This window comes from Gobio gobio (assembly GCF_949357685.1).
Source record: "Gobio gobio genome assembly, chromosome: 3".
Lineage (NCBI taxonomy): Eukaryota > Metazoa > Chordata > Actinopteri > Cypriniformes > Gobionidae > Gobio > Gobio gobio.
Window position 1 is genome coordinate 27,591,948 of NC_137099.1, and position 20,802 is coordinate 27,612,749.

The 20,802-nt window shown below is 36.0% G+C and overlaps 2 protein-coding genes across 4 annotated transcripts in view; one reads left to right on the plus strand and one right to left on the minus strand.

The window, feature by feature from the left end:
- Positions 1-273: 273 nt before the first annotated feature.
- On the plus strand, positions 274-1,627 carry fabp2 (fatty acid binding protein 2, intestinal). The gene is made up of 4 exons (XM_079811864.1): positions 274-531; positions 684-856; positions 1,182-1,289; positions 1,391-1,627. The coding sequence occupies exons 1-4, from the start codon at positions 465-467 to the stop codon at positions 1,439-1,441; spliced, it is 399 nt and encodes a 132-aa protein (XP_079667990.1). The 5' UTR covers positions 274-464; the 3' UTR covers positions 1,442-1,627.
- Positions 1,628-2,963: 1,336 nt separating this feature from the next.
- usp53b (ubiquitin specific peptidase 53b) overlaps positions 2,964-20,802 on the minus strand; it is a 40,194-nt gene continuing 22,355 nt past the window's right edge. The window contains exons 10-18 of one of the 3 annotated variants that reach the window (XM_079812937.1): positions 18,801-18,969; positions 13,632-13,745; positions 12,658-12,783; positions 10,072-10,726; positions 9,925-9,989; positions 7,333-7,399; positions 5,933-6,741; positions 5,356-5,440; positions 2,964-3,245 (exon numbers count right to left, since the gene is read on the minus strand). In XM_079812937.1, the coding sequence (XP_079669063.1) occupies positions 5,364-5,440; positions 5,933-6,741; positions 7,333-7,399; positions 9,925-9,989; positions 10,072-10,726; positions 12,658-12,783; positions 13,632-13,745; positions 18,801-18,969 (2,082 nt within the window). In that variant the 3' untranslated portion in view covers positions 2,964-3,245; positions 5,356-5,363. Of the gene's footprint in view, positions 3,246-5,355; positions 5,441-5,932; positions 6,745-7,332; positions 7,400-9,924; positions 9,990-10,071; positions 10,727-12,657; positions 12,784-13,631; positions 13,746-18,800; positions 18,970-20,802 lie in introns of all 3 variants that reach the window. The other 2 variants (XM_079812938.1, XM_079812936.1) reach the window with 2 other exon arrangements.

Below are 20,802 nucleotides of genomic sequence, written 5' to 3' on the forward strand. Positions count from 1 at the left end.
CAATTTAAAAGATAAAACAGAGGTCAAATTTTGCTAGCTAAAATTAATTGCTTAAATACACCACTCCGAGTTGCACAGTAGCTCTTGCCATATAAATCACAAATTGTGTAACAGGCACACCCTACAGTTTTAACGGCAAACAATTCAAACCAAAAGAGGACTTTGTGTGAGAACAACAGAGACACTAATGCCATGTGAATATGTGACCATCCAATACAAGTGAATGCTTGTTCTCATGGAATGACTTGGAAGCACCCACTCTTTTGCACAATCAATGAAGGCATGCTGGGATGTGTAACGGATAGCCTGGAGGGAGGGTGAAAATTATTCTCTGTGAGCTTTACTCGGCCACATCAGCATGAAGATAATACTCAGATAAGACAGCGGGCTGTCACTCACACAGGTATAAAAGACAGGCGTGGGGTAAAGTTAGGCAACCGTCAGGATCACAGCAGTCTGTCATCATGGCCTTCAACGGGACCTGGAAAGTTGACCGCAATGAGAACTACGAGAAGTTCATGGAACAAATGGGTGAGTGGACATAGAGAGCTTAAGCATAGCCTGAATATTGTTGGTTTCAAGATCAAATGCTTGAAATCTTCTTTTTCTTTTTCACTCAAGATGTTGAGTCATTCAGCGAGTCATAATTTATAAGGTGCATGTGTCCTGCATATCTTCAACAGGCATCAACATGGTGAAAAGGAAACTAGCTTCTCACGACAACCTGAAGATCACCCTGGAGCAGACCGGAGATAAGTTCCTTTTGAAGGAAGTCAGCACTTTCCGCACACTGGAAATTGACTTCACTCTGGATGTCACCTTTACCTATTCTATGGCAGATGGCACTGAGCTCACAGTAAGCATAAGGATTTCAGAGGTGTTTTCAGTCTTTACACCCTTAAAAATAAAGGCTCTGTATTGGCATCTATGGTTCCATTAAGAAAAGTGTGATGTGACGCTGATTTAGAACAAAAGAGTGAATGTATAACATTTGCTGAATGTGTGCTTTTCTTATGGGAGTGGAAACTACAAAGTTCACTCTTGAGTAGCAGAGAAGAATACGTAATTTTCATATCACCCTCTAATCAAGCCTCCTGAACAAACAATCACTAATAGTTCAAGGAGAAAATGTCACACTGATGAGTTGAAAATGAGTCTGACCTTTGATATTCTGATTGCAGGGATCCTGGGCCATGGAGGGTGACACGCTCAAAGGAACTTTCACACGCAAGGACAACGGAAAGATGCTAATAACAACCAGGAAGATTGTCGGTGATGAACTTGTACAGGTGAGCTGTTGTCCTTATATATTATGACATATCCTCAGATCAGAATTTGGATTAAATGCTATAAACTTGTGTCAGCTCATTTTTTGATGTTTTGCTTACAGACTTATATCTATGAAGGTGTTGAGGCCAAGAGGATTTTCAAGAGGGGTTAAAATGCCATCCAGCATTCCAACATTAGTGGGAGATATGAAACTAACTGTTGTAAGCATTCATATTCAACCTGATAATACGGGTTTTAACCATTGGCAGCCCAAAAGTTTACAAAGCATGTATGTAAATCATGTGTCATTTGCACTATGAGTTTTGTTATTTATGGTAATAAAGCCATTTTTACTTCCTTTTGTGAACAGTTTTAATTATATGCTGCATGTGTTGTGACTCATGTTGGATGACATGATTTCAAACAGAAATATATTGTGAAACATTACAATGTCTAAAGGAAAACATTTAGATTTGTTTCAGATGTCAAATGAATCACACAAAGATGCAAATTAATTGTGTCAGTGATTGAACATTTGAAGTTTATTAAACAAAGAATAAAAATAACTGCATAGACATCTCCAAAAATATATAGCGGATATCATTTTACATTATTCATTTATTTTTAATCATTTCAATATTTTGCACGAAAAAAATAGCTGGAAGGCACTCCACAAACAACCTCTAGGGAGTATGTACAAAGGTCCATTTGCAATTAAATTAAAGTCAAGGACACAATCGCTATCTTTGTCTTTAAGACTCGGTCTTTAAGACTTATTTTATATATACACAGTACTGTTCAAAAGTTTTAGATTGGTAAGGTTTCTTAAAGTTTTTAAAAGAAGTCTCTTCTGCTCACCAAGGCTGCATTTATTTGCTCCAAAATACAGCAAAAATGGTAATATTGCGAAAGATATTTATAATTTAAAAATAACTTTTCTATTTGAATATATTTTAAAATGTAATTTATTCCTGTCATCAAAGCTGAATTTTCATCATCATTACTCCAGTCTTCAGTGTCACATGATCCTTCAGAAATCATTCTAATATGCTGATGTGCTACTAAGGAAAAATGTATTATTATCAATGTTGAAAACAGTTATGTACAATTTGTTTTCAGGATTCTTTGATGAATAGAAATTTCAGCATTTAGAAAACAAATTTACAAGAAAGATTGTACAACTGTTTAATGACTGATTTCTATTTGAATACATTTTAAAATGCTATTTATTCCTGTGATGACAAAGCTACATTTCACAGAAATAAACAGCATTTTAAAATGTAGAACAAGTAGAAATATTTCAACATTGATAATTAAAAAAAAATTTAAAATCAGTATATTAGAATGATTTATGTAGGATCATGTGGCATTGAAGAATCAAGTAATTATGCTGAAAATATAGCTTAATAAATGACAGGAAATTACATTTTCAAATGTATTCAAATAGAAATCAGTCATTTTAAACTTCTTCAAAAAATAAAATAAAACAATGTACCTAAAACCTTTGAAAGGTAGAGTGAATGTATATATATATATATATATATATATATATATATATATATATATATATATATATATATATATATATATATATATATATATATATATATATATATATATATATATATATATATATATATATATATATATATATATATATATATATATATATATATATTGTATACTGTATTACCTGTCACAAATCAATAAAAGATAATCAATAAATTTCATATTCATCATAAAATGGTCATTCCTGTTCACAAGCAAATACTTATTCAAGCCAAAGTGCATACTGCCCTCCTGTGGATGGCTCTTATAAGATACTCAAACTTCACAATTTACAGGAAGAGGGTACAAAAGGACAAATCTCCTTCCTTCAGCTTCAAATACATTGTAATTACAAGTACAAAAAAACCCCCATATATTTCAGTTCTTTGGCAATTCTCTTTCATTACTTCTCACTGGGTCACCAGGACCTGGTAAGAAAGAAGACTTATTATTGTTGTTTATGTATGCATTGTTTTTAAATACATAAAGTACACAGTCTGAACACACCTATTCATTCTTTATTATTATTATAGTTTTTTATTAGTTAATATTGCAACTAGGCTATACAGAATTAGCAATAGTCAATAAATGACTGAATATGCAACAGAATTTTGGTATTATTTATACAGTAATATAGTATTTATTGATATCTCAAATTAGCTTTTATGTTTTCAGTTTTCTTTTCTTTTTTGTTACGTGATTTTGTCATTTTTATTATTTTTATGTTTTCTATTTATATATTTCAGTTTTAGATATTTTAGTACTTAAACTTATTTTATTTCATTTATTTGCCAAGGCAAATTTCACTTTTTCACCTTAATGCTTAATTTAAAATTGTATTTAATTTACAAAAAAATATTTTAATAGTTTTGGTTAGCAATAACTATTTTTACCATATCTCTATATGGTGGAAATAGTAAGAGTAGTGTGCTAGTATTCAAACAGTGTCTTGGTTGTTTATTCATAAATTATACTATCACTACACTGTAAAAAAAGAAAAGTTGTGTATCATCATTGTGTAGTGACATAATTCACTGATTTTATGACTGAGTTTAATATGAGCAATATACTATTAACTTTTTTATTGTGATTCTAGAAAAGAGTCAGCACGGTTGTAATCAGAAAAGGTGAATAGGTTTAAAACCGATTGTATAAGCACTTTGACCTCCTGTGAGATTTACTCCCACATAAATCAAGAATCAGCCTATGAATCTCAACAATAGTGACATGCTTCATGCCGCAATGCATTCTGGGAGCTATGGATGAGTTTTGCATGATGCACCCAGAATGCATTGTTAACTTGTTGCAACTTGTATGCTTGTTAATTTGCATTTACAAAACAAATGTATAATTAATACAAGGTTGGTCCAACGATTGTTGAACCAACTTCTTTTCGCTGGTTAAGCCAACTTTTTTGCATTTAATTGTCCAGCTAACTAAAACATAATCATTAGTCTAAATTTTTGTGAGTTGGATTTTTTATATTTGAGATTTTTATAAAATAGAAGTGCTGATTGTGTCTGCGTATTGTTAAAGGTTGCATTTTCCTTAATAAAGGTTAATTTAGAACAAACAAATTATAAAATTAATCAAGCTAATTATGGTAACAAATTCATCTGCCAGTGTCTTTGTTATCTTCTCACCACTAAGCAATCTCCTTTCACATTCTTTATCAAAATAATAGGGCAACGCATACACCATCTGCTTGGTAACGATCTTAGTTTGCTTGGTTCAGCTAAACATTGGTGATGCTTGAAGACAGTTTCACTACTTTATGCTTCTTTGGTTTTTCTCAGCACAATTCTCTGCTGTGTTATTAGATGAAAAATGGCTGATATCTACATTACTGTACAAATAACTGTGTCTACGCCTTTTCAGCACTAATTTTTCACCACATATACAGTATCTTTAGGGTTTGTGCTGGCGCAAGCTGTTTGTAAATCTAGTTCTATGTTCTATATATATAGTAAATGTTCTATATTGCTGTACTCATTCAGCAATTGCTATGCTATGCTAATGCAATCAAAGCATTGTGTTACCAATTAGCAAATTAGCATTTACTGAATTAGCTAGTTAAAGCTAGCCAAGTTGTTATTACATGATCATTTTAAGATAAATGTATGAATAAGTTAAGAGCAATTAAAAGGTATGAGTACAATACAAATCTGCCAGTTCTGCTTACTTAAACTTTGAATTTCTTAACTTAAAAATTGATGTAAAGGATTACAACATTTTTTTTTTAGTTTTGCCAACTTACTCATGTTTACAGTGATGCAGTAAAGTAGACGATCATTATTTAGCACAGCCATTATGATTAAATAATTAATTTACTTTATAATAAACATTTGTCAGCATCAGTTACATCATGAACTAGCACTGAACAATTGTTTTATTGGATTTAATCCAGAGTTTATTGTAAAGTCTTAAGAGCTAATTAGTATATTGCTACAAAAATTTGCTATTTTATTACTTAGAGAGTTGTATTTTTTTTTTACTTTTAAGTTTAAAACAATATCTGAAGGTTTAGTGAGAACTTACCATAACTTTCACAAATATCCATGTTCATCAAGCCCTTTTGAAGTGACCGGGTGCCATTTAGCAGTGGGCTTATTGATGCTATTGCCTGAAAAGGACAGTTTAGTTTAGTTAAGCTACTAACTACAGTTATTAAGTTACTAAATGCATACACTACCATTCGAAGTTTTGGGGTCAGTAAGATTTTTTAAAGAAATACCTTTATTCAGCAAGGAGGATTTGAATTGATCAAAATTAACAGTAAAGACATTTACAGTGTTATCACAGTTTCCACAAAAATGATAAATGTTACTTGAGCATATTAGAATGGTTTCTGAAGGATCATGTGAAACTGAAGATTGGAGAAATTATGCTGAAAATTCAGCTTTGAATTTTCCATCACAGGAATAAATTGCATTTAAAAAACAAAAAAAACAAAACATAAAACATTTATTTAAAGTTGAAATAAAAAAATTTGGTCAAATAAATTAGCCTTGGTGAGCAAAAACATTAAAAAACCCCAAACTTTGGAACGGTAGTGTCAATATAACAATATATCAATGAAGGAATTAATGAACAGCTCAGTCGATCTTTAACATACCAGAGTCAGGCTTACTTTTGGCACGCTCAGATTGGTTCTCTATGCGGCCTGAGTGTCCCGTGTCTCTCCCGTCCTTAACAGCTCCTCTCGGCTCAGGCATGGAGAGGACCAACGGCCTCTGGTGGTGATACTTTAGTCTGTAGGTGTCTGTCATACAATTATCCACAGAGAAATAAGTGGTCAGCGCTACTCCAGATCCTGGAGACACTGAAGCAGATGGCTTATCCCACCCACAAGATCTTTCCTCAGGACCGCTGGACACCTGCTCCCCTCTTTCCTGGTCAGAACACGATTTTGAGCTCATATCTGATGAGCTTGGGCATGTGCCGTTGATTTCCATTTTCTTGTGTACTGCGGTGGTGTGCAATGATGAAATGCCACGGCCGGATGCTCGGGAAGCTGTCTGTGATGGCTCCTGTAAAATTCTGGGACGGAAGGGTGGAGTCCTTATCTCAATCGGTCGCTGTGCGTGTTTGGAGTGAGTTGGCATTGATGGAGCTATTGCTGACTCTTCTCTCGGCTGCAAAGGGTAAATGGTGCGATTAGGACCCGGTGATTCGTGTGGAGCGACTTCACTGGTGCTAGAACGATAAGCACTGTCTTCCTGCTCTGAAAGAGGGTTAGTGAGTTCATCAGAACTGTTACACTCTGAACTGCTGATCTTGCCCAGGCGACGCAGAAGGGGGCTTTCTGGGCTGTGGTGCCATCGCATGGAAACTTCCTGTTGCTCTGCTTGAGGGTCGCCGGCCGATGGGTCTTTTTCTGCGTTGCCCCCTTTCCTGGTACCACAGGATGAGTATCTAAGCTTCCTTCTGTGAAACATGAACACTCTTTTTTAGATGTCACCATATTTACATATTTCAGATATTTTCTAAACATACTGCATTTTCACGTTGAAGAAATGGATTTATACAAGGAGTCAAAGTGTGATGATGAAGAAAAGGATTTGTCTTATAAAAATCTTGTTTAAAAAGAGTAATAACAGTATATTTTTTAATGGGGCTTTTTTTCTTTATTAGTATATCAACATAGTTACATCACCCTCACATTTTTACTTTATGCCCTTGAAAAAAAAAATCATTTTTATTCATATATTAAAAACATAAGGTGAATTCAAGTCATAGTATGAATTGCATTTTTAATGTTTCTGTAAAAAACAACCCAAAAATGATGGCCTATGTGCAGAACTGTCAATATCTGTAGGCATAAAAACAAGTTGGTAATCAACTGGAATTTTTAACTTGTTTTTAACCTTTCTTTGAGGATTTTTATTATATATTTGTCTTTATATTCTTGTAAACAAACTGTGATTCAAATATCACCATGAAATGCTGTTATACTGTAGATATGAAGTGTATATTGTAACATATTTGCAGTGTAAAGACAAAGCCTGCAAATACCTTGAACTTGGGCTGCCTTTCATAAGATGTTCTGAGTTCTTTCCCTGAATTTTAGCCAAATGTTTACCTGAGGGAACAAAATTCAAACCAATAATTTATTTTCTGAGACATCAAAGGACAGACAATAAAGCCTTAAAGGTGGATTTTTGCATCTCTGCCATGGGTGTGTAGCGACAAACGAACAGAACTGCCAAAATCCCCCTAGCTGGATCGCAGTGGGCACAGACACACTCACTAGGACACATCCTACTCACTTATTTATAAATAGACAGACTATTCATCTCTTTCCTGCCAACCTGCTGAGTTCCATGTGAGGATAAAGCCACAGGATACAACACTCTAAGTCTAAGATTTAAGCATTAGCAAGCTTATAGAATACATTTTACAACTGATGATGTTTTGTATTTTAACTTTCTCTGTACTCCTGTAATTGTCTCTTACTGAATGTGTGCTGTCCCACTGGCACATAAGCTTCTAGTGTTTTTTTTTCTTTACTAAGAAGGGGCTTTAAAATTCCATGACTTCTGGGAAGATTCGGAAATAGTACATGCAGATTTGAAAGACAGAGATATCAAGGGCTGATTTTGTGACTGCCACACAAGACCGATCCACCACGGTGCAACTAAGGCATGATCAAAAATTCGTTTTTATCTCTCTCTTCCTCCTCCATCAACGTTTTCCAGCGTAATGTAACACTCTTTAGTGGGATGAGGTGTTTTAAATTTTAAGCTGCTTCTGTCTCTTTTTGCTCTCATAGAAGGAGAGGGATTTTCTCTGTTTTTGGCATGCTACCATGTGCTACCATGGAATTAGAGAAAATTACAGTTGCGTAAAATCACAAAGTATACAAAAACTCCAAATGCCTGTCCATCTTTTGGGGTTTGATGGAGCTTGGTTTCAATTGTAGCTTAAACTAAAACATCCTTTTGAGCACTTTATGCCAAGTGTGACCTGAAATACTCATTCTGTGAATTAAATATGTATTTAGTCCATGAAAGAGGGGTTTAAAAAATTATGTACTCCACAGCATGATGGTTTTGTGGTGTGCTGATTCAATGTACATGAACATTTAGAGAACGAAATGGATTTCATGCTGAGTGCATTTTGTACATGAAAAGGTGCATTGTGTTATTAACAAAATTAAAAAAAAAAATTCCTCATATGTGCACAAAATAGATAGAAATTGTTTTTTTTTTTTAATTTTGTGCACAAAATAAAGTACTGACTGAAGTACTGACAGTATCTGTCAAAGGTTTGGAAACATTACAATGTTTTTGAAAGGCTGCATTTATTTAATCAAAAATACAGAAAAAACATTAATATTGTGAATTATTATTACAATTGAAAATAATTGTTTTCTATTTTAATAAGTTTAAAATGTAATTTATTCCTGTGATGACAAAGCTGAATTTTCAGCATCATTACTCCAGTCTTTGGTGCCGCACGGTCTTTCAGAAATCATTCCAATATGCAGATTTGCTGCTCAAGAAACATTATTATTATTATCAACATTGAAAACAGTTTTTGCTGCTTAACATTTTTGTGGAAACAATGATACCATTCAAACATTTGTGGTAACATTAAAAAAGAGAAATTAATAAAAATGTTATTAATCAAGTGACCATGAAGACATTTATAATTTTACAAATTTTGTTTTTAATAAATGGTTTAATAAATGTAATAAATGCAAATAGATGTTCATTGATCTTTCTATATTTTATTTTTATTTTCCAAAAAGTATCACCATTTTCACGAAAATGTTAAGCAGCAAAATGTTTTCAACATTGATAATAATTATAAGAAATGTTTCTTGAGCAGCAAATCAGCATATTAGAATGATTTCTGAAGGATCATGTGACACTGAAGACTGGAGTAATGATGCTGAAAATACAGCTTTGCATCACAGGAACAAATTACATTTTAAGATATATTCAAATAGATAATATTATTTCATGATATTACTGTATTTTTATTTCATAAATGAAGCCTTGGTGAGCATAAGAGACTTCTTTCAAAAAAGAGATTACACTGGCAAAACAGTTCAATTGTAACAAGAGATGATGGTAGCAATAATAATAGCGATTTGACTGCATCGGACAAGAACAAAACTTGAACTAAACTGAATTCCTGGGGAGCTGGGGAAGGTGGAGGGTTTCTGAAAACATGCTGAAACTGCTAGAGCAAATGCTAACCAAATATTTAAAGGCTGAGCATGCAAGCTCATTGGCTACTGATACAGCAGGAACCAATCAGCTGCACCCTACAGGAGATTGAGTTAAGGACTTATCAGGCAGCGCCATCTACAGTTTCATGACAGAACTTTGTATTTAACTGGTTTCATAATTGATGAACTTTACACAGTTATTGAACTGAACTGACTCAACACTGAACTAAATTGAGCTGAATAACGACTTTATAGAGCTACTTTAAAGCAGAATTTAAGTTTGCCTCATATTAAGAAGCGTGCATAATTTATTTAGTTATTTTCCTGTTTATTACTGTGGAGCTGCTTTGAAACAATCTGTATTGTATAAAGCGTAACAGAAATAAAGGTGACTTGACATGATGCCATGGCGCATGGGCAATACTCACTGTGATAGAGCGGAGAACGCACTGCCTCCATTTTTGAATCACCTTGATTATTATGGCCTTGATCCCTGAAAAAATACACTGCTGCATTAAGACCAAGGAATCCAAAAGAAAAAATTCACACCTATCTTTACTTAACTTCTCCTATACCTGAGGTGCTGTGCTTCTTGACTGAGTCTGAGCTCTTTGCCTGTGAAGTTCTCAACACCTGGTGAGTCAGGATTGGTGGAACCACTGCTCAACCTATCACTGCTCTCGTATCCTGATTCTGTCCTCTGGATCATCCAATTATCACTCCGCTGTGCTACATTTGCTCCACCTTTAGGTCTGGTCACCATCATCTGTCGCTGAGACTCCTGTGAGCTTTGACTTTCAGTCTCCAAACGTGAGTCATCTTCGTAAATAGTCATCAGACCTTTTTGTTTTTCCTTCATCAGCCCTCTCTCGTGGCCAAAGCGGCGGACACACCGAGGGCTCCCAATTTGCTGCTGCTGCTGACGTTGTTCTAGTTCACTTAGCACACTGTCAACATTCAGGACCTCTCGCACTGGTCTCCATGAGGGCTTGGACTTGCCACGCTCGGGGAGATTCGTGGACCCATGATGGCAGAGGGATGATGAATCAATGTGACGACTGGTGCCAGTGGTCATTCCCTGGTTTGAGCGCGACTCCTGGGGTGATACACGAGGATGTACTGAAGAATGCTCAGGTCGAGAGACACGTGAGGAGAGAGTTCTCGGTCTCTGGTCAGAATGAAACTTCGGGCCATTTTCAGGGGGAGAAGATGATCGAGGATATGTCATATCTAAAAAAAACAAATTATAAATATAAAAAACAGTGGTCCAAAATATATTTGGATACCTAAGCTACTTTAAATTAATCAATGACTTAAATAACATATAATATAATTTAAAGAATGATTGCAAATATACACATTTCAAGCCAAGCATCTGACAAAAAAGTTTTACGTGTCAAATTTTAAAACTGTTTTCTGTTCAGGATAAAACAAGATCTGTTCCGGTTGTCATATTTTAGGACACTTAAGGGGAACTGACTCTACAAAAAATTTAATCACCTTGACACCAGTTCATTTTTAAATAATAAATATAAATGGCTCAGAAAAGTTACTTCTGGAAAAAAGCATCCCTTAATTCAACATAATTTGTTTACATACTGTATGTCACTTAATTTGATATTTTGTTATCTAAAGCAAATACATTCTGACATTTTTAAAATGTACAAATGCTGTCAATCATAGTTTCATGCTGTTTCTAATGTATTAAATGCACATTAGTGATGTTAGATAATAGGCCTTTATAATCTAGTAATATTTAGTAATTTAGTTAATGAATGTTCTAAAGTGCTACCTATATGTAAAAGGATGAGAGATCAGAAATTTTCACAGACTCTATAATATCTCTTACGATTTTATAATTACTATTATTATTTTGCTTTAACTTAACTGAAAAAAGGTAAAACCATTAGTTAACATTAGTTCATGTATTTACTAAAATTAATTAACAGTGAGCAATACATTTGCTATATATAGTATTATCTTTTTTAATATCAGGTAATAAAAATACAACTGTTGACTGTTAGTTCACGTTAGCTCAGGTCCATTAAAAAATATTAACAGATTCAACTTTTGATTGAAACCTAGTAAGACTCATAAGGTTACACTGATTTTAACATGAATATTAAGACTCTTTGAACAGATATATGCTTTCTACAGCCTGTTTAATAAGACAGATGGTTTGCTGTTATTTTGGAGGTTAGCCAGTACTCAAACTTTTTTCATGTGTGTAAGTTGCCCTTAGAAGCTCCGTCTGTCAGAGCAAGCGCCCCCAGCTGAAAATAGAAATGTTGAATCACAATGGGCACATGGCTTCTTTCATGTTTTCAAACTCCTAGAAAAATATCTGTAAGCTGCTATCTCAACTAAATAAACAGTGGCTGTATATGCTGGCTTGTGAGCCAAAATAAAATCTTACAGTAATAAGGTTCACGAAATGGGGGAAAAAATAAGCATTGCATTGATTCATCATTAGTTCATTAGTTGTAATTTCAAATGGTTGATGCATTTGTTTGATAGTTCTGTGGACTCAATAGTGAATAATATAAATATAATTTAAAATTTTAAAATATTATTAAAAGCTGATAGTGTCAAAATGTCTGATTGATCAACACAATAATATGTAGGCTTGAATATATATATATTTTTTTTTTTTTCCAATATTCAAATTCATGTCTCAAATTCATAGCAAAAGATGCATAAATGTATAAAAATGATCATATGAAACCTAATTTCAGAGACAAATCTGGCTTATGCTAAAAGGGCTCTAGTGCTCATGAAAAGGTTTAGCAATTCTTTTTGGCATGTGGATGATGATGCATATTATGAGTGGAAACCATATTACATGTGCAACACAAATCTCCATGAACTACAAAATTCTAAATCTGCAAGGTAAAAATTAAGTATGTGAAGTATGGTCTACATTAACATCAAAATATGATTAAAGTGTAAATATTTTATGAGCACATTTATAAAAAAGAGCATAATTGTTGTATGACACTTATTCGGTGTAAATTATCATTAGAACTGCATTATTCTATTGGCTTTATTAAAGAGAAATATATAATGGGCTCTACAAAGGCTACTGTCCACAGGATGATAATTCATTTTAGATTCAATAATGCAAATATTTCTTTACAAATATGTATTATTCATTAATTTACCTTTGTGTTGAACAGAGTCTGATCTTCGGTAGCTTCTTTCACTCTCTCTCCTCTGTCCTCCTCCTCGGTGAGAAAAATCTCTGGAAGACTCTCGAAACCTACTGGGACTTTCTGGAAGCACTTTAACTGCGACAATGAAAAGGGAGAAATTGGTAGGATCAAAACTCTAAAGAGCCTCACTCTTCTCATAAAATTATCTTTATTATATAATTCCTTTAAACTTTGTTTCTTTCTTTAGTGAAAAAGATACTCCATCCAAATTGAAAATTCTCTTATCATTTACTCACCCTCATGTCATTAAAGGTGTTCTGATATGACTTTATTTCTTCAAATGAATACAAATGAAGACAAAGTGAACATAATTATTTTAAAAAAGTATATTTTCCACACTAATAAATGATGTTTTATTAACAAACTTGGCTTAAATGGGGCCGTGTGGATTACCGTCGTGGTGGGTTTGTGTGGTTTTTCAAGCATCAACTTATGTTATACACTCTAAAAAAAAAGGCTCTTAATCATAGGGGAACCTTTTTTAGTGCTATATAGCACCAATTTTGGTGCTTCAGTGGTTCTTCAGCGGTTCTTCAGAGGTGCTATATAGCACCTTAGTCAAAGAACCGGTGAAGAACCTCTGAAGAACCGCTGAAGAACCTCTGAAGAACCGCTGAAGAACCACTGAAGCACCAAAATTGGTGCTATATAGCACTAAAAAAGGTTCCCCTATGATTATGAGCCAAGAACCATTTTTGGTGCAATATAGAACCTTTTTTTTTTTAGAGTGTATGGACTCACAAAGATAGATTATTTTTCTACAAATCTTTGCTTGTATTCATCTGAAGAAAGAAAGTCATATACAACTGGGATGGCATGAGGGCGAGTAAATGATAAGAACATTTTCAATTTTGAGTAAACATGTAACTATTGCTTAGAAGCATAAAATACTGTACAGGCATGAAGTAATGATGATGACTTACAACGATTGGTTGAAGACTGCATTGGTGTTTTGTGGGATCCCTGATTTGTTCGTTGGGAACCAGCACTCACATCTCTCACACTGTCCAGTTTCTTAGAGCTTGACAGCTGAGTGTCTGCAACAGAGAAAGAGAGACAGAGAAATCACAGGGGTAAGCCTACATTCAATTAGACTTTTCAAATGCATACATACATAAAACTTTGCCATTGCAAAAGTTTTGTTTCTTAAGTAGAAGAATTACATTGAAATTTTAGTTCAGTGTGTTTCAAAACACTAAAAGCACAACGTTTTTGTAATTCAGTAATATAAACTGTAAGAAAGTCTCAGGTTACTTGACTGTTACCTTGTTCCCTGAAAACAAGGGAACGAGATTCTGCAAACTCATATGCATTGAGAAAACAATGTTTGACCGGTTGTGAAGTATGTGTGCAAACTCACCCAGAACTTGGCTTAAATAACCTCTGACGATGACGTCATTGGAGTGTGTGCTCATGCAAGGCTATAAATAGACATGAAACAGGTGCGCCTTCAGGCTATCACTTTGTCTGAAGGGACATCTAGACACATCCCCAGTGTGGCATTGAGGCGCAGCATCTTGTTCCCACTTTATCAGGGAACAGGTTTACAGTCAAGTAACCCGAGACATTTCCTTTAAAAAGCTACTCTCGATGCTGCATACTCAAATGCTTTGGGAATGAGAATACCAGCACAGCAGCACTAGGAAGTGTCTGGACCCCTCAAGGTTGTGTAGTGTGTGCACACGAAGAGGTCTCATACATGAGCTTGGGATGTTGACATGTGATCCTGGAGTGGCATGAACATCCAAACAATAAAATCTGATAAATGTGAGCGGAGAGGACCAGCCTGCCACATGACATACTTGCTGCAAGGAGGCGCCTCTTACCAAGGCCCTGGAGGATGCAACCCCCTGGTGGAATGAGCCCTAACTCATAGAGTTGAAGCTTGACTGTGTGCCTCATAGGCTAGAGCAATGGCATCCCACACCCAGTGTGACATTGTTTGCTTGGTGGCAGCCGACCCCCGGTTGCGGCCCACATAGCAAATTAAAAGTTGCTCTGACTTAAGCCACTGGCTAGTGCGGTGGACTTAGGTCTGGAGAGCACAAACTGGACACAGTAGGTGAAGTTTCTCCTGCTCTAGAGTAGTGAATGGCGGAGGACAGAAGGCTTCAGAAGGATGAAGCAGGTGATCAGAGGGACCTTCCCAACTGGAGCCCCATCAGTCAGTGTGTGGCAAACCATGTGAAATATTGTCCCCTAAACCTGAGACAGAAGGTCCCTCCTGTTCGGAATCACCAAGTGTGAGCCGTCAAGAAGGGAAATTATCTCCAAGAACTAAATTCTGGTTGGCCAACAAGGCGCTATCAATAAGAAGCAAGAGCTTTGTTGACGGACCTTGGCCATGACTCCCGGAAGCAGAGTGATCAGTTGAAATGCATACAGACTTAGCCTGGTCCATGTATGCATCATGGTGTCCAGACCCAGGGGACTGGGTGATTCAGAGAGAAGTAGATGGGACATTGCGCAGTCTCCTGGGAGGCAAGGCAAGGTCCACCTCTGCTTCGTTAAATATTTCCCAAATCTGTTTGCCTACTTTGACTTTCATTCCCTATTTGTCACAGCCTGTCTGGATATAAAGTCTGCTCCCATTCAAATGCCCAGGGATGTAAATCGCCGTGACGGAAAGGTACTTGTCCTGAGCCCAAAGCAGAACCTGCTGTGCTAGCCTGTTTAGGCGACGTGAATGCAGTCCACCTAGACAATTTATGTAGGCGCCTACTGTAGTGTGGTCCACCCGCATTAGGACATGGTAGCCACTTAACTGCTGGAGGAAGTACTTCAAGGCCAGAAATATAGCCATCAATTTGAGGCAATTTATGTGCCAATCGAGATGATGACCTCTCCAGATACCTTGGGCTGGATGGCCATCCAAGACCGGTGGAACAGGTAATATAAGGGGAGTTGGGAAGGAGCTGCTTGATGTATTTTTATGCGCCCCGTCCCAGTGGGTGGCACAACCCCATGGTCCTGGGTTCAAAAACATCAGGACTTTCTTTGCGGAGATAAAAAAGATTGGTGAGCGGCTCAACGCGCTCAACAGCCTAAAAGGAGGCCAGATTTGAGAATTTGATTTGCAAGCCCCTCCCCAGTCTTTTATGAGGGGGAACGTGACTCGCTACACTCTGCTTCTGAGCCTCCCTCCGTCAAACAAATTATGTTTTCCCAATGCATATGAATGTGCAGCATTGAGAAAAGCTTTTGAGAGGGAACTCTAACTTCTAACTTTTTATTTATATTTAGTGTTTACATGTCAATAATTTGCTTGTTATTGTTAAGTAAAATTTAAATTTAAATAATTTTCAGTAACTGAAATAAAGATGAAATACAATAAAAAATTTATATTGGATACATTGGAACAACAAAAGCAAATTCAAAATATTATTAAACACTATAATATTATATAAATAATACTAAAATAACACTGATACTTTGTAGATATTTTGCAGCATCATAAGTTTTAAAAGGATAGTTTTAAAATGTCATCATTTACTTACCCTCATGTGGATTCAATCCTTCTATTCTATGGGATACAAAAAGAGAAATTTGGCAGAAAACTCAAACCACTCTTTTCCATACAATGAAACCCAAAAAGGGAAAATAAACCATAATTTTCTAAAAGAGCAGTGAGAATATTCTGGTAAACTTATCCTTTTGTGTTCCACGAAAGAAAGACAAGTCAGATAAGAACAAAACATGAGTTTGGAACGACACAAGGGAGAGTAAATGATGACTGAACTTGACTGTTGGCTGGTGTAGTATTTTGCAAAATACAGTATTTGCAAGTAACAACAACATTTATTTAGTCATAACACATGATGCAAGGGGCATATAATGTGATAAGTATATTGACCTATTTTAATGGTTTATTCGCAGAGAAAGGCCTTTACAAATTGACTCTGTATCTCATCCAAGAGAAAGTTAAGTAATCAAATAAGCCAATGCAATCTGTAACTCCTCAAACAGCTCTGGGTAGAGACGGCTTGCTAAACTACATTACATCTCTGCTGTGTCTACAAACTTCTGCTGGGAGTGAGAGAGGACAAACTTGCTTATTATGTGCTTATATAGGACATGCAGTGAGCCACCCTAGATGTATAAACAGGGAAAAAATAAGCACATGGATTACTGCATTCCCCATAGATGAAGAGCAATGTGGATCTGCAACTGTACACACATAAATGTTGTATAATAAATAAAACCAATAGGGAAAAATAATACAGTTAAACTAATACCACCATAAAAAAACACAATAGAAAATGTTTTGGATTTAAATCGACATTGATCATAATATAATCTAACTTGAAGAGAGATAGACATAAAACTCAACAACAACAAAAAAAACCTCACATGCCCTCATAATATTTGGTCAAAATAACTTCCCCTCCCCTTACAGCAACATCTCTTCTCTTCTCTCATGACATGTTTACTGGCATGAGGGCGGGAAAACCTGTCACTCACATTAGATCACAGCAATAGCAAACCACAATGATCCAATCATTCATTAAATTCCAGATGGACAAAATCATATTTTTTGTTTTGTTTCGTTTGTGAAGCCGATCATCACAACAGGGAAGAAAAGACTAGAGAACAGATCACTAGAAAAACCACAAGTGGGTGAGTTTGATCAGGGTTTGAGCTAAACTCTGCAGGACAGTGGCCCTCCAGGATCGAATTTGAGGAACCCTGGCCTGCACTACACCATGTCTCTGGCACTTCATTACAATTTTCAGGGACAATTATTTTAAACCATGCAGTAACACAATTTAAAATCAGATGAAAAATAAAGTGCTGTTGCAGTTTCTTATTAGTGCTGCCTAAGTATTTGTTAAATACAGTATATAAACATACAAAATATTTAATGAGTAATTTGACTGATGTTCTCCTATTCACTAACATTCTTTTTCAAAGTGAAACTTTGATAGGTAATGCTGTTTTTAAGCCCAGAATTTGAAGCAAGTAAAAAGTTAGCAACTTTGATGAAATCATGGCACTGCAGTAGTCTACCACTACCAAGAGAGCATCTGTTTTCTGCAAAGCAGAAGTGTTGCCAACTCAGTCTAAAGTACAGAGCTCAGCAGAGACTACAGGAACAAGCTGGCAGAGATCCCACATTAAACATCCTTCCAAAAGCACCAGAGGAACAAATCCAGGAACACATTAAGACCTTTCACCGTCTACAAAAGAATGAGCAACTACCAAAGATACACACAAAGGTACAGCAGAGGAGGGAAGTTATCAAGTGGACAAATTGCTGCACAACTGCAATAGTTACCCATGCACAACACCACTCGGTGTTGCATCCCACTATGCATAAAACTGCACATACATAAAAAGAAAAATACATTTCCCCTTATGTGGTCAGCTATTGACACAAATAGAATAAAATCAATGAAACTTACAGGAAAAAGAAAAGAAAGACAAACACTACTTACAGTTTTTCATGGGAAAATAAAAATGCTTTCCCATTCCAATAGGACTCGGTGAGTATGACAGCCTGGGGAGAATATCCATTTAGCTCATCAGTCATAGGAAAGCAAGAACGGAAGAAAGAATGGAGGGAAAATTCGGTAGAGGGGACAAGAGAATAGCTGTGCAATGCAGAGGCCAGAGGGAAAGGATTAGGAGAGATAGAAAGAGAGAGCGATAAAGTGAAAGGCAGAGAGAGAGAAAGTGCGCGTGGGTGATAATCCCTGTCCTTGGTAGAGTTCAGAAACCCGAGCAGAAATCAACTCATCCACCCAGCAAATGTTTGCCGCAAAATTGGGATTTGTGTTCAAAATCAGTTACAAATAGAATTTCCATATAAAAGATAATTCATAATAAAACATACTTTTATATGATTTGAAGAAAATGACTTGATTGATTGATTTGGTTTATTAACTTTGGATTCGACTTGATGTTTTGTCCAAAAGATTAAAATGTAAATAGTCGAAAAAAATTATTTTACATATTTTTAAATATAAGATTATACCCCAAGCCAAAAGCATAATAATAAAAATTATAAAAGGTAATTTTTCAAGTATTAGGGTAAGAAAACGGCAAATTATAGATTTTGTTTAAACACTGTTGAACAAGATGACCAGTCTTACCTGTCCCTTTCCCATTGAGGGGGGAGTTATAACGGGACCACATGGTGGTCTGTCTGGGGGCGTCCTCATTGGACACTGCGGTACCATCCGGGTTGGCATAGAACAAGAGGAGTGGCTGGAAGTGACCTCGAATACATTTAGATGCCACGTCTTTCCACTTGGAGCCAATCTAGATACAAGATATTGGATACAAGAATATGTCAGTAAACAACAAGAGGTTCAAATATCAGAGAGCTTACCACATTTTGAAAAAATTGTGCAAAAGTTGTACCTTTAGGGATACAACAGCTTGTCACTGGGGCAGGGCCCCTAAAAGGATAGTTTTGTAGCTTATTAACCCCTAAAAGATGCATTTTAGTATCTTTGAGTAATAGTAATATAATACCCTTAAGGTACTACTATGAACTTAAGTAAATAAGGTACAAAGATATCCCTGTAAGGGGACTGCACCAGTGACAAGCTGCTGTACCCAGTGCTCGAAGTGTGGCGGTATGCTCTTCCATATTTTAATCTGTAGCGTATCCTCACTTTTCTTGCGTATCGGCACTTCTAACGTGTTGCAGATACTCTGACCGCCCCGGAACGCTACCCTCTGGAGTACTGGCACTTGTTTTCCACTTCGAGAACTGGTTGTATACAGAGTATGATGATGTTGCTTTTCAGCAGTTTTTAGAAGATGCATGTGCAACCACAGTGCAATGCAAACTGGGAGCAAGACACTCTTAATTCAGAGGCATATTTAAAGGGGTCATGAACTGGCTTTTTAAAATGTGTTATACTGTTGACTGAGATCAACTTATGACAATTTTGGTCGGTTTTTACATTCAAAAACATCATGATGAACAAGTAATAGGCTATTTTCTGCCCTGGTTTTGAGGCTCTCTCAAGAAACGCTTGGTTTTAATGGGCGTGCCGCACTGAAGACTTGGAAGTAAACCGCTAGGATTGGATAATATTTGCATATTTAATGAGCTTCTGCTCCCGTCAGTACGTGGGAACAAACACAATGATTTATCTCTCATCCACCCGTGATTGATTGGAATGTTGTTGTTTTTTTTATTACTTGGCCCGCCCGATCGGTCGATATAAGCATCAACCGTACACACGTGCGCGCGCGCACTTCAAGTCAAGAGAGTGAACAACGCACATCAAGAAAGGAATGTTACTTCACTATTTAAGATAGGATAAGTTTTGGTAGCCCGTCTGAAAAACACATAGCCCCGGGAACCAACAACACCACAAATAAAGGATTCTCCAGCCTGTGACAGCGTGCTAAGGTATGTTCAGTTAGACATGTACACATAATCAATACGATTTGTAACAATGCAATACTATCACATATAAAAAAAAATGTACTCACATTAGTGTGTTTCTTCATTCATTCATGTAATCTCATCCTGTCTGCAAATCCAGTCTTTTGTCTACAAACGAATCCGTGGTGAACTAAAGGAACAGACGTGCAATGTCTTTCCCAGGTGAGCTGGATCTTCATTAAAAATAAAGTTCATCCATGCATTAAAAATATTGGAATCCGAATTAAGCTTATTTGCTTTATGTTTATTGCGTAAAAGTTTGATGCGGTTTAGCTCTATTTAGGCCTATATCATCTCAGGCACGGGTCGGTGGGCGTGGCTACAGAATAAGGCCTTGTTCTTTTTCTATTGAGGCGGTGCTTCACCACACGATGACGTCAAGGTGTGGCATATTCTGAAATCGATCGTTTGCTGGGCCTGGTGACAATAAAAGCTTTTCTTTGACTAACAAGGAAGTTTTCAGCTCTGAAACTTACAGGATATTCTTATATTACCATGACCTTTTATATCAAAAGGGAAAGTTAATTTCTCAATTCATGACCCCTTTAAAATTATTATTAGCTATTATTATTCACACCATCATCTGTCTTTACTAGATGGGGAATCCAAACAATTAATTTTAAAGAGGTGTGTGTGCTAACAAAGATGATATCAGACACTATAATCTGCTCTGGTCCTATTCAAAAAGG

Excerpts from the sequence above, each read along its gene's own strand:
- fabp2 (XM_079811864.1), top strand. The coding sequence starts at position 465 with ATGGCCTTCAACGGGACCTGGAAAGTTGACCGCAATGAGAACTACGAG. Across the intron at positions 532-683 it reads GAAGTTCATGGAACAAATGG|GCATCAACATGGTGAAAAGG; the intron begins GTGAGTGGACAT and ends TATCTTCAACAG. Across the intron at positions 857-1,181 it reads CAGATGGCACTGAGCTCACA|GGATCCTGGGCCATGGAGGG; the intron begins GTAAGCATAAGG and ends TTCTGATTGCAG.